At 38.5% G+C, this 18,103-nt stretch overlaps 1 protein-coding gene and 1 long non-coding RNA gene across 12 annotated transcripts in view; one reads left to right on the top strand and one right to left on the bottom strand.

Moving 5' to 3' along the window:
* Mbtps2 (membrane bound transcription factor peptidase, site 2) overlaps nucleotides 1-3,267 on the bottom strand; it is a 39,629-nt gene extending 36,362 nt beyond the window's left edge. For both annotated transcript variants that reach the window (XM_005002195.4, XM_063242990.1), the window contains exon 1: nucleotides 3,086-3,267. In XM_005002195.4, the coding sequence (XP_005002252.2) occupies nucleotides 3,086-3,160 (75 nt within the window). In that variant the 5' untranslated portion in view covers nucleotides 3,161-3,267. The remainder of the gene's footprint in view (nucleotides 1-3,085) is intronic.
* LOC106026912 (uncharacterized) overlaps nucleotides 3,008-18,103 on the top strand; it is a 36,309-nt gene continuing 21,213 nt past the window's right edge. For 2 of the 10 annotated variants that reach the window (XR_010045424.1, XR_010045430.1), the window contains exons 1-7: nucleotides 3,384-3,580; nucleotides 3,924-4,001; nucleotides 5,379-5,537; nucleotides 6,919-6,957; nucleotides 8,141-8,266; nucleotides 9,652-9,770; nucleotides 16,108-16,222. This is a non-coding gene — a long non-coding RNA (uncharacterized LOC106026912). Of the gene's footprint in view, nucleotides 3,179-3,383; nucleotides 3,581-3,923; nucleotides 4,002-5,378; nucleotides 5,538-6,918; nucleotides 6,958-8,140; nucleotides 8,267-9,651; nucleotides 9,771-16,107; nucleotides 16,223-18,103 lie in introns of those variants that run through there. The other 8 variants (XR_010045427.1, XR_010045426.1, XR_010045429.1 and 5 more) reach the window with 5 other exon arrangements.

The following is an 18,103-nucleotide window of genomic DNA, read 5'->3' as shown; positions in this document are numbered from 1 at the left end:
CAGGTTAGGATGTGGCAAACAGGGTCCACAGATAAAAACCTGTGAGCTAAAAATAGTTTTTAAATTTTTATGTGATTATAACAAAAGACAATGAAAAACCAAGAATATGCAACAGAAATCCTGTGTGATTCACAAAGTCTAAAATACTATCTAGTCTTTTACAAAAGAATTTTGTTGACCTCTGCTATAACAGTGTTGTCCAAATGAAATATAAAAAAAATGTGAGCCACAAAAGCAGGGTGTGTATCTATCTATCTATCTATCTATATATATATTAAACTGTCCTGTAGCCAAATTTTAAAAACCAAAACTAAAGACTTAGTTTCATATATTTTTGACCCCAAATACCCAATATATCATTTCAACATGTAAGCAACATAAAAAGTTATTTAGATATCTTTTTTGGTATACTTTGAAATCTGGAGTCAACTTTACACTTAGAGCTCATCTTTACTTAGACTAGCTCCATTTCAAATGCTTAGTAAACACACGTAGTTAATAACTACCATAATTAGACAGCATAGGTGACCTTGCTGTCACAGAAAGGAAAGAGGTAATGTGCTATTATTCTAAAAGACTCCCAATCAATTCAAGAGAAGAGACAAGTTAGTTGAAATCAGTTTTTTCTTCTTCTGAGCAAGTCTTAAGTTATCAACTTTGATCAAGTAAAAGGACAAAATTTACCTAAAGCCATTTCGGTTTTAGGAAAAATCTCATAAACTTCCCAGGGCTTGTGGGAGTAGCTGCTTATACACAGTCAGAGAGTTTTATCTTTAGAGAAGTATGAAGTTCTTGACTAATACAGGATCATGGTTCACAAAAGGCTGTGATAAATACCTGACGCTTACATATGTACTGTAAATATTGTCATAAATAATGTTCATCTATGTAACTTATTTTCCCTAGAAGGCTACACTAGGCCTATCAGTAATTACAAAATGGCCAGAGTCTAAATATCTCTTTGTTTTGGATCTGTAATGCTTTCTGCTCTCAATCTTTGATAGCTTTTTAAATCTGTTCGTTTTTCTAAGATTTGAAAAAAGTGCGACACATTCTTCCAGCAGATGTCTATTGTAGAAATCCCAGAAAATCCCAAATAGAACAGCAGATCAACCTAGAAGCAGAGACTCTGAAGGTGCAGGCTCATAAAAGTCAGAGTTTCTCCACTTTCCAAGCAGATACTCTAAATAAGTATTAGATGTTTTGTTTCGGGATTATTGTGCTCATAGGGAGCTAGGGGCCATCACTGAAATTAAAGTAACATCTTGATCACCTCACAGACTTGATCAGCGACTATACAAGTTTCACAGGTTATTTTCATTTTTTCATATATGCAACATGAAGAAATCATGTGGCTTCTTTCCTCCCCTCTCAAACGAAATCACACTAGGGGTGTAGCTTAATAGAAGAGCATCCTAGCATGTGGGAAGTCCTGGGTTCAATTCTCAGCACTGCAAAAACAACCCAAAAATTCTCTACCACCACAAACAAAATTATTGTGGCCCCTACTGCGTACAACATGCTAATCCTTCCAGCAAGTCCTTTACATCAGTGTTTCTTAAACACCACTGTGCAGAGGCATCACTTCTTGTTACAATGTAGATTGATTCTACAGATTGGCAGCAAGGCATCAAATTTTTCTAATAGGCTCCCAGATCACGGGAATGCTAATGGTCTTTGAACCTCAGGTAGCGGGCCTTTACATTAGTGGATGCCACTAATGCATTCCTCTCTATAATCTCAGGAAATTCTTCCTACTATTATCTCTATTTAAAGATGAGAAAGCAAGGTACAGGCAGTATTTTACCCAAGGTCACAATGTCTGGGAAGTGGTAGAAGTTCCAGTAATGGCAAACCTTTCAGAACTTTGAATGATACAAATGGCTCGCTGTGGCATGCATATCATAGGTTTTCCACCATTGGAGCCTTAAGAACTATACTGCATAAACTTTTTTTTTTTAATTGAGACAGGGTCTCACTCTGTAGTTCATGCTGGCCTTGAACTCACTGTGTAGCCCAGGCTGGCCTCCAACTGGTAGTGATCTTCCTGCCTCAGCCTCCCATGCTGAGATTACAGGTGTGTGCCACCACATCGGGTTTACATTGTATAAACTGTTGCATTTAGCAAGTTTAAACATGACTAAGAAGCACAAATACCACTTCACTTTGCTATATGTAAAACACACAATACTACAGCATTCTACTTAAAACAGTATTCCTAACATGAAAATTTTATTATCCATACCTGTCATTTCTATTAAACTTTGAGAATTTATACAATCTTATTCAACACATAAAGTTACATCCACTCCCCAGTACTGGTTCAAAAAGATGTGAACCAGACAGCTGTTACTTATTTATTGCTACATTCTCAAATAACTGAAAAATAAACGGTGTATCCAGGGTGTGTGTGACTAGTGAAGCAGGTAAAGGGTGCAAATCAGAATTCGAATAGTAGGAAACCGGTTATTAAAATCTTTTTTTGCTTGAGTCTGCTACTTTGAAGAACAGTCTGTGGGCCAGCAGCTTCAGTTTCACTTAAAACCTAGTTAGAAGCACCAGGCCCTATACCTTCTGAAACAGAACCTGTATTTTAATTGGAATCTCAGAAGATCGGCCGCACTTTTTAATTCGAGATTGAGGATTTTAATCACAACTTGATTTACATTCGTTCCAATACCAAAGTATCTAGAGAGTTGTAACCTTGAAACAATAATGGAAAACCGTGCCTTTCCTAAATGGACGTTTTCTTTTCCTCCCTGATACACTGCCGCCGTGGGGTCTACCAAGGCCCAGCCCTCTCAAAACTCCCCTTGGCGCCTTCCGGGCAGGAGCCAACGGCTGCGGGAAACTGTGGCCAGCAGTGCGGCAACCGCGGGGGCAGCCACACCCCTCCCTCGACCCGCCGCGCTTTGCTTGCTCCGCAGGCCGCTGAGCCACGCGCAAGGCCGCACGTGAGCACCGACGCTGTGGCTTCCAGCCCAGGACGCGCTGGCCAGGGAAAGAGAAAAGGCCTTTGACCACAGAGGACCTTGCGGTCCGGCCCCGGACACGCCGGCCAGGGTTTAAGGCTCTAGGCCCTCACCTTCAGCACCAAATCGGTCAGGTAGACGGCAGTCCAGCCACCCACCACTAAGACCACCAGCGACATCGGAATCATGGCGACAGCGGAAAGAAGGTGAGCACTGACGTCCTCCTCACTGCGAGCCGCAAACGGCCAACCGTCGTCCTGGTGCCTTATAGCCCCAGCATCTGCGCAGGAACTAAGTTGTGTCCGGTCCTTTTGCTGCGGTGGCGACGTTGCGCTCCGGACCCTTCTGTTGCGTACACATAGCCCGAGTTGGGAGTACCGGAAAAGCGGTGCAGGGGCTTATATTCTTGTGGCACTCCGGCGCCACCGTCAGAAGTGCGGTTGGGTTTAAGTTGCCATTCTTTCGACGATTTCGTAGACTTTGGCTCTCCCTGCTGTCTGCTCTGCCTTCTCACTAGTTTTGATTTCGTGATTGCTGTTCTTTGGAATCTAGCAAGTTTAGGTCTTGTGAAACAATTAATCGCCTCTGCTTTTCCTTTTCTGCCATAGGTATCGATATTTAACTACGTTCATCTTTTTTTTTTTTTAAATGTGTCGACAATCGAACTCGGGACCTAGCGCTTGCCAGGCAGGCGCCGTATCTCCGGCCCATCCTGTTTTAATGGAAATTGTACACACAGACTAAAACTTTTGACAGATGTGTTAAACAAAACGGAGAACATTTCCACCTCAGGAATTTCCTTGTCATTTCCCTTCCCAATCAATCCCACCCCAATCATCCTGATTTTTTTTAACTTGATGTAAACAATCTTAACCTTAGGTCTGGTTTATTTTCTTAATAATTTTGAGAGTTAGCCATGTTTTTAAGTTAATGGTTTTTTTTTTAAAACAGGATCTCGCTCCATAGCCCAGGCTGACCTCGAATTCACAGGATCCTCCTGCCGCAGCCTCCCAGGTCCTGGAATTACAGGTGTGTGCCCTATGCCTGGCAAGTTAGGTTCTTTATAAAAGTCGCTTTCATTGTAGCGTTTGAGATTAGTCCTACTATTAAAAGTTGAAGTTATGAACACCCGCACATATTTTTATGTTGACATATACTTGATTATATATTGAACTACAGCAATGGTTTTCAACCTCGGCTACATTGGGATCATCAAGGTCCTTTAAAATTCTGTAACCTATCATAAACCAATTAGATCAGAGATCGGTGGAACCTAAGCATCTATACTTTTTAAAATCCTGGATCATTCCACAGTACAGCCAAGGTTGAGAAAGACTGAACTAGATAATCTAATGGAAAGGAAAACTATAATCATTGCACTGGTGTTTCTCGAGTTTTGTTTTGTTTTGTGGTGCTGCAATCCAGGGCATCTACCACGCCAGACAAGTGCCATACCATTGAGCTTCACCCCTTCGCCTGGCTGTATTCTCACAATGTACATCTTTGAAAATTATTTGTTTTGACTTTTTCTGGAAAAGCATCATTAGCTTTGATAATATTAATACCAAATACCGAAATTGTATTATTTTAAGAACAAATATCCCAACCTTTTTAAAGTGAAAATGTAGTATAATACCAGGAACCTGTATCACCGATGTTCCTGGCAGTTTGCCTCATTTGATCAGTTTTCCTGCAGTTTCAATCACGTAGTTGCATGTTTACCCAGTTTCAAAAATCTTATGGCTCAGTTTTCTATCCCTGTGCAAATATCTGTGTGTATTGTTACAAATTCTTTCAATTTTCATTGAACATAAGGTATAAGTAATAAAAGTTTATATTCAAGCACTATGTGACTGTTTTAAAATGAGAATTTCTGAAGTATAAATTTGACAAGCTTGCAAAAACCACCACTTGAAATCTTATTTAGACTTTTTTGTACTTACTTAATTTTGTGAATTTCAAATAATTTTGAATTCTAAATCTTTTAATCCCCAACAGAAAGTGCCAAATATTAACTGAAACAAAAAATTAAAATACATTTACTGTTCACAGATTCACAAAACCAGATAAGCATGAAAGAATTTAAATAGTTTTATATTCACATATTATGTGTAAATTCACAAACTGTATACTTCTGAAGTTATTAAAGCTTCAAACTGCACTGTGACTATTGGTATACAGTGGTGTTAGGATGGACCTTTGTTTGATCTTATATAATGATTCTGTAGTTTTTAGCAGTTTTTTTTTTTCCCGTAGGAGAATAGTATTAACTTAAGTATTGAAATGGTTTCTCTTTTGTTAGCCTAAAGTTTTGGACCACTTGCTGAGACAAGTGCCAGCTACCGTGTGGCTATTTGATAACCTAAATATGTAGGAAATGAGTTGATTGTGCTTTTCTGTTCCCAGCCTAAAAATTTAGTTACTCAGCTGAGTTGGTGTTCTCATCAGGAACCCAGCAGTCAAAACAAAGCACTGAATTGAATCCTGCTGGTTGCTGGAATTTAGCGGTCCTGGAAGCCAGCTGGCACAGGATGCACAAAGAATGCCTCGTTCTAAACGATCAAGGTATTTTTCCAAAGAATAAATTTGAGACTTAATTTCCACATTATTTCAGGTTTCTATCAAATAACTATTTTAAATTAAAACACATGTAGCCAAGCTTTTATTCATACCATTTTTATTTAGTATATTATATTTAGAGAGGCACCAAATGTATATTTTGGCTAAATACAAAGCAGCTGCATGTTAAAAATCAGTATTTGATTGAAGTGGAATATCATCTTATAATAACTTTCTGAGCTAAAACAATATACATAAAATATAAAAATTTTAAATTAAGTTTGTGTATTACAATTGTGTAATTAAAAATGTTAGTATTCAGACAACTACTGTATTATGTGGTTATATTTCAAAACAAAGTGGGGGCTGGGGATTTAGCTCAGTGGCATAAGTGCCTGCCTTGCAAGCATGCTGTCATGAGTTTGATCCCCAGTACCAAAAAAAAAAAAAAAACCCAGAACAGGTGCACAATAAATACATGTAATTTGTCTTTGCCAATTTAAAATACTAGTATTTAAAATTTTTTAAGCTTGATATTTTCTTCAGGAGCATTTGTTTCTCATCATTGTAAGCTGATATTTTGCTTCTGGGGCTAATACTCTACGTTTATGACACTGAAAAACACCAATCAGGATAAGCTAAGGTATGCTGTGGAAACAAGGCCTAAAATTCAGCGGCTTTAAACAACAAAGATGTATGTTTGGGTTGTACACAGTGTGTCCATGACGAGCTTGCAGGATGATCAAGTGGTGGGAGGGCAGCAGGCCAATGGAGACCCTACCATTTTATCATATCTACAGCTCAGCATGAGGCTTAGGGTTCACCAAGGCAGGAAAAAAGTAGGCCACAGGGTCTACTGCTGGCAATAAAATGCTAATAGCCCATATGTGCAATGTCACATCCACTTAGGTTTCATTAGCCAAAAGTAGTCAAGTAATTGTGTCTAGTCTCTATGAGCCAGGGCTCACTGTGCAGTTCAGGCTGACCTTGGGCTCACTTTGTAGCCCAGGCTGGTCTTGAACCCTCAATGATCCTCCTGCCTCAGCCTCCCGAGTGCTGGGATTATAGATGTGCACCACCACACCCAGCTGAAATCACATTTTTAATTTTTAATTTTTTTGCCTAAACTTGGTGCTGTACACAATCACTTGAATAAAATATATTCTTTGGTTCTGCAAATGTGGTAATGGAATGGTATAATTAGCTTTCAAGAAACCAATCATGTTGGTCTCTCCATCTGCATTTCAGTTTCATTGCATGTATTTCAGTATCAGAGTAGACTAAGAGAATATTTCCACAAGCTATCATGTAAGAAATATTTGCAGTATGAAAACATTGAGGTGGTGTTTGTTTCTTTGTTTTTGTTTTTTTTTCACTTCTTCCACAGGTTCCAGAATGTAGACTACTTTCTGTGAAGGCCATCTTAGTAAGTTTAAATATATTTTCACTTATTAAGCATATTGTAGCTATTCAACATAGATTTAATCATGTAACTGCTATTCTATTTTGTTTAAATAACCTGTTAAATTATGACACAACAATTCCAAAATCTTTGTACATTACGTATTTTGTACTGAGGTTTGAAGAAACGGCCCTCTAGCTTTTTGCTTATAGACAGTTATACAGTGGTACCTTGGTTCACAAACTTAATTCTTTCCATGATTCTGGTTACAAATCAAACTGGATGAGCGCTGAACCAAATTTAGTGGCTAGGTTCAATGTTGACCTTATGGAGAGTTAATTCTGGTCCAATTTGTGTAAAGAATTAAGTTCATGAACTGAGACATAACTGTAATTGGTTTTTGGTTTCAGTTTGGAAGGATATATGAACAAAACATTGTGTGCTTGTGGTTCCTAAATCACTTGTAAACCTCACTGTTTCTTGTATTATCAGTAACAATTGCATGGCACCCTTCTTTACTGATTTTCCATTGCGTGTATAGTTTTTCAGTAAGAATGTGTTACGTTAATAGCTCAATGGTCTGCCAGCAATCAAGTTCAAGCAGAGTTTATTTCATTATTAATCCACCATGCCATCCAGTGTAAATATGACTTGCAGTTGTTTCTATATATCCAAATGTCTGCTGTCCAAGATAAAGTAGTACATTTAATATGGCCTTTAGTATTAGAACAAAATACAAGTCAAATAAAGGTTCCTGGTAATTCATGTTTAGAAGGAATTTAAGTAAGACTCATAGCTACCACATATCTCAACAATCTTCATCTTTGCATACTGAACATGGGCAGTTTTCAGTCCAGTTGTAACTGCTTTGAAGCAGTCTTTGCCTCAGAGTGTTCATGTCTTGTGTAATTTACTCCTGTGTTAGCTGGGTATGCGCTTGCACATCTGTAATCCCAGTACTGTAGGAGGCTGAAGCAGGAGGATTGCAAGCTGAATCTCAGCCTGGACAATTTAGTGACTCAGTGAAAGCTTATCTCAAATGTAAAATAAAAAAAGGACTGGGGATGTGGATCATATAGAAAATGAACAAAGGAAGGCTATTGGGCAAGATCTTGGAAATATGTCATGTGAAGAACAAATGAATGAATGAATGAAGTATATTATACCTGAAACATTGATCTATGATGATTTTCATATTTTTAAAAAGATGAAAAAAAGAAGCTTGAACTAGACCAGTAGAAATTACTCAGCCTATTGACTTCAAACCTACTGGAGGCCGTCTTATAATCAGAAGATTTTGTGGGAGACGTTTCTCTTCTCCATCTACAAAGAGGTAAATTTCCAAGACTCTGGGCTTTAATGTCTGCATTTAATGAAAGCCCATTAAAATAGTAGCTCTGAGTTGTATAAGATCATGGACATATGTGTGTGTGTGTGTGTGTGTGTGTGAGAGAGAGAGAGAGAGAGAGAGAGAGAGAGACAGGAAAGAGAGAGAGAGAAAGAGATTGAAATTGAACAATTTAGTAAGACTCTGTCTTAAAAAAAAAAACAAAACATTTAAAGGGCTGGTGATATAGCTCAGTACAAAGACCTTGGTTTCAATCCCCAGTATCCCGAAATGCTGACTTCAGGATGACTGTTGTCTATCATAATTTGTATGGCCTTTAATGTTCTTTGTTGATTTCATTAAATTTGGAAATGCAGGTTCTCTAGCCCCACCTGCACCTGCGAACTTCTGGATTAGAAACTCTAAAGGGTGAGGCCTGCAGGTGGCAGTTTAACACACTTTTCAGTAGATTTTTATGCACACTTAAATTGAACAACCAGCTATTGAAAAGATGCATTCATTCAGTCTTCTGGTAGCACTGGTAACTTTAGACAGTCTCTGTTGAACTATCTTTGCCAACACAAAGAGCTATTCTTCTATCTTTGTGGAATAAAGTTTCATCTTCAAGGACACAGGATTGTGCTGAGTACATTGGCATATATCTATAGTCTCAGCTATTTCAGGAGAGATCATTTAGATCCAGGAATTCAAGACCAGCTCAAGCAACATACAGAAACTCCATCTCAAAGGTAAAACAAAATCAAATGAACACAGGGATCAAAGTTTAGTTCTCAAATACTGTTTACTGCTTGCTTCAACAAATGAACTGGGTCTGCATGTACCTAAATCCTCAGGGCTCCTATGTATTTCCTTAGTAATTCCAAAGGTTTCACATGCCTACTCTATCTATAGAATCCTTTATACTGCATGAGAATTTAAACACTACCTTAGAAGGATTTCTAATCTTTACCTGTGCCCCTCAAAAATATTAAAGGTTATTAAAATGAAAGGATTGAAAATATCCAGCTTAGGTAAGGATATATGACAACTAGAACTCTCTCATTATATCAAAATAGCCAAACACAGGAATAGCCAAATGATCATTGGCTATAGAATAAATAAATAATTTGTGAAATACTACACAGTGATTTAAAATACTTCTTTTGCTATATAAAATAACATTGTTCAATTTTATAATCTTGAGTGAAATAAATCAGACTCAAGAGTTCCACACTGTAATTACAGTTTTAAGGAGCTGAAAGACAAAAACTAATATATGGTGATAAAAACCAGAAGAATGATTAGTTATTTCTTGGGTTAGAGAGGAACTGTGGACTGAGAAGGGAATCGGGAAGATGTGAAACACTGACATGTTCTACATTTTGATCTAGGTTGTGGTGACACACTATCTGATGTTCAACCCTTATGATGTCAAAATAATATCAGGAGCACAGTGTAAGAGCTACAGAATGTATTTCAGTAGTCACAGAAAGAGACAGTGTTGAAAGAAGTGAGTAGTCTCAATTTTCTCATTGCTGGGACAAAATACATGATACCCAAGGTTAAAGGAGGAAAGGTGTGTTTGGCTCACAGTTGTAGAGGTTCAGTCAATTGTTAGCTGGATCCAAGGCAGGGTGACATGGCAGAGGAACATCACAGGGGTGAAACATTCCATGGCAAGCAGGCAGGAGAGAACATGTTAACTCTCTTTCTGTCCTTTATATTGTATGCATGATACCTGCCCTCGGGTGAGTGTAGCCTTCATACCCTCTATCCTAGCCACAACTATGTGAAACCAAGCAGTGGACTGATTTAGTAATCACACACCCTTAATCCTAGCACCACATACACTAGATCCAGCCACGTTTGAAAACCTACGCCCCCAAGACTGCATGAGGCTTTGGCAGCACCTAGATTGAAGCTATAACAACTGGATTTGGGATAACTTTTGGAGGGGTAGAGTCAATAAAACTTAAATACTAAAATTCTAGAATATTGGCAGCTCATGGGTTTTTTGGGAAGTGACTATATCATAAGGGCTTTTTTTGTTTTTGGTACCAGGAGTCGAATTTAGGACCTTCTGCTTGCTTGCTAGGGAGGCTTCTAGAATTTTCCTTGGACATTCTTCTCTGTGTATATTTTTATTTTTGCTTTAGTTTTGTTTTGAGATAGTCTTGGCATGTACTTCAGGCTGGCCTCAAACTCATAGCAATCCTCCTGCCTCATTTTCTAAGTGTTGGGATTACAGGCATGTGCCACCACACCTACCTTGTTTTTTAGTTTTTTACTTTTAAAAGCCACTACAATTTTGTTACTAAACATATATTCTGTAGAGTTAGATATCTAGTCTGGGTTCAGATTACTACTATTTATCAGTTGTGCATTTTTGCAAATTCATTTTTCATTTGTGAAGCGTGGAAAATGTCAGCAAGTGTTTTTGCAAGGAAAAAATAAGACACTGACTGTAAAGTACTTCTCATGGTTTATGGAACATGGATTTTTAATTGGGTCCGTTTGGAGCAAGAGCATGCTGTTAAATGAGATAATAAGCATTGTTAAAAAAAAAAAGCCAAGCATGGTAGCGCATGCCCATAATCCTAGCATTCAGGAGGCTGAGGCAGGAAGATTTTTGCAAGTTTGAGGCTAGCCTGGGTTACAAAGTGAGCTCAAGACCAGCCTAAAATGCATAGGGAGACCCTGTCTCAAAAGACAACCCCCCCCAAAAAACCAAAAAAACCCCAAAAAACTAAAGAGCTTGGATGTAACTCATAGGTAAAGCACTTAGCATGTGCGAGGCCTTGGGTTTGACCTCCAGCACTGCAAAACAAATAACTTTTGCACTTATTTTACAGAAAGCTACTTTCAGCATTTTAAATTTTTATTCTTCACAAACCATAAATTATCTCAACAATGGTTTTGATAGATCATTTGAAAAATTTAGCTCATACTTGTCCAAGTCCGTTTTGTGCTGCTATAACAGGATGTCTCAGTCAGAGCAATTTATAAAGAATGAATTTATTTTCTCACAGCGCTAGTGGCCGGGAAGTCCAAGATGAAGGTGTCAGCATCTGATGGGCAGGTTTTTGCTGCATTAGCACATGGTTGAAAGCAGGACAAGAGAGCAAGAAGGGTGGACCTCACCTTTTTAAAATGGCCCCAATCCCACCCCTAAGGACTGAGTCCTCATAGCCCAGTCGTCTCCAAAATGTACCACCTCCCAACTGCCATAAAGGCAACCAAATTTCAACACAACTTTTGGAGGAGAAAACATTCAAACCACTGCACTCCTTCAGTGATGATTGTGCACAATCCACTGTATGTATGGACCTTCTAAACATTTGGGTTTAATGGGTTTGGGTAAGAACTGCAAACTAGGTAATAGCTGTACCTTCCACTTGCAATTTCTCGTCTACTTGTTTAGTTATCTTATCAGTGACACCATTAAAAATTGCTGAATTATTACCTATTCAGCTAAAAATCTGCCGAAGGTCAAATGCGGTTATACTGGGCTTTAGCATATTGACAGGCCACATCAAGTGGATGCAAGAGTTTTAAAGTGTTTTCAGAGCTCAGCAAAATTGCAGCCAAGGAAATTTTTCATGAAAGAAAGGTGATGTATACCTCTATATTTTCTTTCCCTTTGACAAAATGGAATGGTCCCCCATGAAATAACACAATTCAGACAGTATCTTCTGTATTCAATTAATTATAAAAAGAACTGCCCATCAAATACAATCTCTGTAGCAAAGGCATTTTATTTTTGTAAAGGCAAGTAAAGGTTTCATTTCTTTTGAAAACTCAGTGTTCAAAAGATTACTTTCCAGCAAAATATAAACAGAATTTTCTTACAGTGTAACAACCTAGGCTTGTTATTTTCAATTGTAGTGATTCTCAAGTGGAAGCACACATCAGAATCATGTGGGGTGGCACATCTTCAAAGTACACCTGGTCAGGCCCCAGTGTTCATGCAGGGTTCGGGCTCTGAGGCTACAGGGTGGGAATATTCATGTTTACATACTCACTAGGCTTCAACAGTACTTTGAACCATATGGCAGTTTGGATAATCTGAAAACTTTTCCATTCTAGAATACACAGGAAGTACTAGATAGAATAAGTCAAGTATCTTTTTGGTTTTTTTTTGTCTTTTTCCTTTTTATCGGTACCAGGGATCAAACTCATGACTGCCTGCTTGCAAGGCAGGCGCTTATGCCGATGAGCTAAATCCCCAGCCCCAAGTCAAGTATCTTTTTAAAGTCATGGTTAACTAGGGGTGTAGCACAGTGGTAGCATAGTTGCTTAGCATGTGTAAGGGCCCAGGTTCAATCCTCAGCACCAAAAAAGCAACAATAGCAAAGTTAAACTGAAGGTATAGGTAGTACAAAGGAAAATATACTGATGTGTTACTTAGCATAGATGACAAAATCTGAGAAATATGTCTAGGTGATTTTGTTATTTTACAAACATCATAGAGTACTTACACACCTAGGCTATGTGATATGATACAACCTGTTGCTTCTAGGGCTATAATGCAGAGAATGACATGAGATTAAATTAAGCACAAGATAAGATGAAACAATCAAGGAACCAGATAAACGAGATATTTAAGGTTGCTGCCAGTATGCATTGCTGGAGTAACATAGCATACTGTTCTATAGTAAAATTTTTTAAAAAAATATAAATGGAATATACTCTAATGATAAAAGGTATAGTATAATAAATACATATACCAGTATTGTAATAGTTTAGTATCATTATCAAATATTATGTACTGCACATAGTTTGTGTGTGTGTATGTATATATATATAAAATACTTTTTAGGATGTGCAGCACAATCTGTTTACACCAGCATCACCACAAACACATGAGTAATGCATTATACTATGATGTAAAGACCACTATGACATCATTAGGCAATAGGAATTTTTCAGCTTCATTATAATCTCATGGGAATACCCTCTGCCTGAGTTTTGAATGGTAGAGTTGTATATCTATGAGAATTAATGACCTTCATCTTTCCTCAAGTGATTTGTAGTCTGAATTTGTATTAGTTGTGTGATTGGGCAATGCTGAACTAAAAAATTAGTATAACAATGCTGCTGACCTGGGAAACCCTTTGGGCTTCTTATGAGGGATACACTCAGGCCAGAGCAAACTGGTATCATACTGGTATTACAACTAGGGGCATTGCAAAGATGTTACATAGGACTCAAGTATTCCTGGAGTGCAGAGTGGCTGAATAAAGGGTAGATCACCTGGCCTTGGGCAATCATCCACTCCCACAAAACCCTCCAAGCTGCTGGAGTACTGCATATGGGGGCTACTGTCTCCAAGTGTTGCCTCTCTCTGAAGGTTCAAAGATGTGCCCTTGACCTGAGAATTTGCTTTACTGTATGAAAGCAAACGAGAGTGATTAACTCTGGCATTTAAAGTTTCCAGTCCTAGAATTTTTTTTTCACTGTACACCTTGAACTTTAGGGTTCACCAGGTTAGGGGCTGGCTTGCAGGCCTTATATGGAGCTATTATGAGGCAAGGTAGTCTGTTACTCCCAGATGAATGTGGGTTCATAGACCCAAATAAACATGTATCTGAAAAGAACAGAAATCTCAAAAGCAACAAACTGGAAACCATGCACCAATCTTGCAAAATTTACTGACAAAGAATTTTAAGTAACTAGCAAAAACTTCCCTTTCTGCTTAGGATGTGGAAAGTTGCAAAGGATTTTCACCCTCACTATAGGAGATGACTCTAAAGGAACTCCCCCCACCATCCAAAACTGCTACTGTGCTTTAGTAACTTCTGTAGCAATGAATGCATGGGTGGATGCATACAGGTTAGGTTTGACAAGAGTGGTAATCTATGGTGAGTGATTTGTTGACATGCTTGGGCTTACGATTTATCCAGGATGGTATAGTTTTATCTTGAGACTTTAGTCAGCTCTGGGTTAGTTGGGGGAGGCATAAAAGTAGATTCATCACTGACACAATGATTTATTATTTTGTGTTTCACTGGGATACTAAAACTGGTCAAACAGTTGTGAAATTCCCCTCAATCCTTTTTCATGGAGATATAACCCCATATTAAAATCAGCATACCAACATTATAGTACTACACTGAGCCTTATAAAAGAGTCAACAATATTTTAATTTGCTTAGCATTATTTCACTTTCTGATTCTTTACAAATTGCATCTGCCAGGGGCTGGGAATTTAGCTCAGTGGCATAAGCGCCTGCCTTGCAAGCAGGCAGTCGTGAGTTCGATCCCTGGTACCTATGAAAAGGAAAAAAGACCAAAAAAACCCCAAAAACCAAATTGCATTTGCCTGTTTAGTCTGTCTGTAGTGAAACATACACTGATATGCAATGGCCTCAAGGACTTGATGCAGGGAATTGCCTGCAGAGCCTACTTGGAATTCCAGGGTCAATCAGAAGGCGGCATTGGCCATCGATGGAGCTATGTAAAAATCAGTTATGCCTTTCTATGTGCTAGGAGACCCTGTAGAGGGTCTCCTATGAATCTTGGTAAATATCCAAAATGTATGACCCTTCAAATCTTGAAATTTTGTCAGGCTAATAAAATCTGGTTCCATTTAACATTGGAGTTCTCTTTCTGTGCTTTAATTTCATAAATCTCAAGCTATTTTCTCACGTATCTAAAGGAAAAACAGTGTACCAGTTAGACAGATTAAAAAAGTACACATGATCATTACCTTCCTTAGTAAAAACTAATCTTAATAAAGCTTGTTGGTAGGTAGCATTTACTCCCTAGTGGATTAGTGTAAAGCAGGGTCTCTGAAATAAATAAAGTGCATCAACTTTAGCAACCGAGGGCCAGACTTAGACCAGGGTAAGTTCTTCAAAATAAGTGCCATGGAGTAGCATTTTAGCCTTTGTGGCTGTATGCTTTCCTTTCCATATCCACAGTGCATTTGTGAAAGATTGTAATCCACAATCTAAACCTAAAAGGCAAGATGAGGAAGTTTGTGCCTATAGTGTGATTTCTTAACCCAACACTATCAAAACTGCCCTCAAAAGTCAGTAGCAACATTCTTAATGATCCAATGCAGTTTGTGTTATTTTACAATGCAGTTCAGACTGGCCTTAAACTTACTGTGTAGCCCAGGCTGGCCTTGAACTTGCCTCAATCCTCCTGCCTCAGCCTCCCACGTACTAGGGTTACAGGTGTGCACCACCATGCTTGGCACTGTCTTAGTCTTTATTCTACACTCTCTTTTTTGTGTAAAGCTATTTATCATCATTTCAGTTCATGGGAATCCTGTTTGAGACTTTGCAGACTGGAAAGAGACAAAAGAGTGAGACTGAGCCAAAGTTCAGGAAACTAGGCACAAAGTCCAAATATTTACCAAGCATCTACTGGGTGCTAGGCATTTTCTTTTAGGCACCTGGAATGTATCAGTAAATAAAACAGAGGAAGACCTTTGTCCACATGATGGAATATAAACATCTCCAGGAAAATTAATAAAGGATCATGTTTACCTTCCTGTAGGTTGTATTCTCTCTTTTATTACGGTACATTTCAGTCCTTATAGCATATTGTTACAATTACTTGTTTATAATCTTTCTTTTTCGGACTGTAGGCCTTTGGATAGCCTGGATGTCCTATCTTATTCTGACACATGGCAGGCATTCAGTAAATGGCAGTAGAATGAATATATGAAGCTGAACTAAACTGCTAAAGGAGCTGTTTAGCTCTAATGGTTTAGACAGATTGTGCTTATCTTGGTCTTAAGGAAGGCAGGCTTTAATATTAAAAAGAAAGTCATACAAGTGAATACTGTCCTAAGGGAATACTAAGTGTTTCTTTCATCTCTTACCCCTGGTTGCCTAGGTAAGATCACCATTATTTCTCTGGGGTAACAGCAATCTCCATGAATCTCTACCTCCAACTGGTCTTCTGCTGCATCTGTTCTTCATAGTGGAGTCATGAAGTGCTATGGAAAAAGGTATGAACATGACATGCCTCTCGAAATTTTTACCATGGTTTTGTATTTTAGTCAGTTTCTGCTATGTACCCCCTCCCACCAGTCTTAGGAATTTACAAAAACAAGTATTTGTTTTTATGTTCCAAGAGCAGTGGTTTGATAGCAGTTTGATTCACCAAGGCTGGGCTCAGCTACCTATGTATGACACAACCTCAGGCTTCCAGATGGGTGTAGGTCTAGTTCATGAAACTCCTTTCTAGGGCCCCAGCTGAAGTTACAACAGCTCACTGAAATGTATCCTTTTCATAGAAGATACTGGGAGTAAAGATAATGGGAGGGCAGGCCAACCATGCAGACTCATTCATAACTTCTGCTGGCCTTCCCTGCTAAAATTCCATTGGCCAGAGAAAGCCATATTGCTTAAGCCAAAATCAAAGGGCAGGGAAGTCCACTCTGTTCAACCTGAAGCCATGGCAAAGACAGAAAGTGACAACTCTGCAGTATAAAGAGAGTGAAGAATTGCAAACTATTCTAGTAGTTCCATCTTAAATGTTGGGAGTACATTCCAGGACTCCCAGGGAAAAACCAAATACCAAACCCTATATGTACTATTTTTTCCTGTACACATATCTATGATAACATTTAATTTTGTGGGCACAGAAAGAGATTACCAACAATAACTAACATTAAAACATATCAAGTATAATAATATACTTTATAAAAGTTATATAAATGTAGTCTCCTAAAGTATTGTTGACAGTAGGTAATTGAAATCTCTAAAAGCTAAACTGAGGATAAGGGTGAGAGACTACTGTAATTCAACAGCTCCATTTTTCTTTGACCTTAGAGTCAAGCCCAAACCCCTCTCATGATCTTTTTCTCTTGTTTTTTCCATTTTCTTCACTTGCAGTGGCTTGCCACACTCCCTGCCATCTCCCATTACTCCATTCACCCAGTCATCTTGCAGTTTCAATAATAAAGCCTGCTAGCTATCATTTTCAAGTCTTTATACTGATGCTTTGTCCCAAGCTGCTCTTTCCCCTATCTTCCCTCCCTCTCTTCCCACCCCATCACTGTACAGTATCTGCCATTCCTGGTCAGCAGGGTAAATGCAAGAATGAATGAGACCCTCCTTCTCTGCACTGCCAACACTCTAGCCCTTGATTTCATCAGAGCCTTCGTGCTAGCATTGTTTTTTTTTTCTTATTTAATAGACTTTCCTAATGCTAGACTCTGACCTTCTAGAGGTTGTGAATGTGACTACTTCATCATTTTCTTCCCAGCACCTAATTTAGCCCTTTATATATAGGAAGCACCCATTTTATTTTTATTTAATGACTGTAACATGAGTACAATTTGATTTCAGTATCTGCTCAAGGGGATTTATTTTGAGAAGTCTAGTGTGTAGACATGTCCTCAAGTCTCATGGCAATGAAATATGTGTGGAGCTCTTGCTTTTTTCAAAGTCTACTTTGTTCTCTGCTGTTTATTTCCATTACACAAATCTTTGTTAGCTTTTGTTGTCTACACACTGTATTGTAAGATAGCCTGTGGGGGAGACCTTAGTACCTTGAAGAGTGACTATGTCTTGTGGCTATAATAAAAAGTCAGTTGTACTGCTAATATTTGTAATAATTCAAAGGATGTATCCTGAATAATGATCAGCTCTTATGGCTGACTGGATGCCAAGGGACAAGGGCATCACTTCCAGGCAGGAGTGGCGGAATCTGCCCTTGTTGCATACAATGCTCCACATTATTTGTTTATGACCGGAAGACTAATTCTTAATGGAGGCATTTTTGAGTGAAAAGAGACCCAGATAATTTTACGCTAATTTTATTTTTTAGACTGTGTCAATTTATGCAATTCTGGCTTGAGGGCTGGGAGAGAAATCAGTCACAC

The sequence above is a fragment of the Cavia porcellus genome, unplaced genomic scaffold (genome assembly GCF_034190915.1).
Source record: "Cavia porcellus strain 051 isolate PalLab524CR breed Dunkin Hartley unplaced genomic scaffold, mCavPor4.1 scaffold_33, whole genome shotgun sequence".
Classification (NCBI taxonomy): Eukaryota; Metazoa; Chordata; class Mammalia; order Rodentia; family Caviidae; genus Cavia; species Cavia porcellus.
This window is presented reverse-complemented; position numbering and strand designations above follow the sequence as displayed.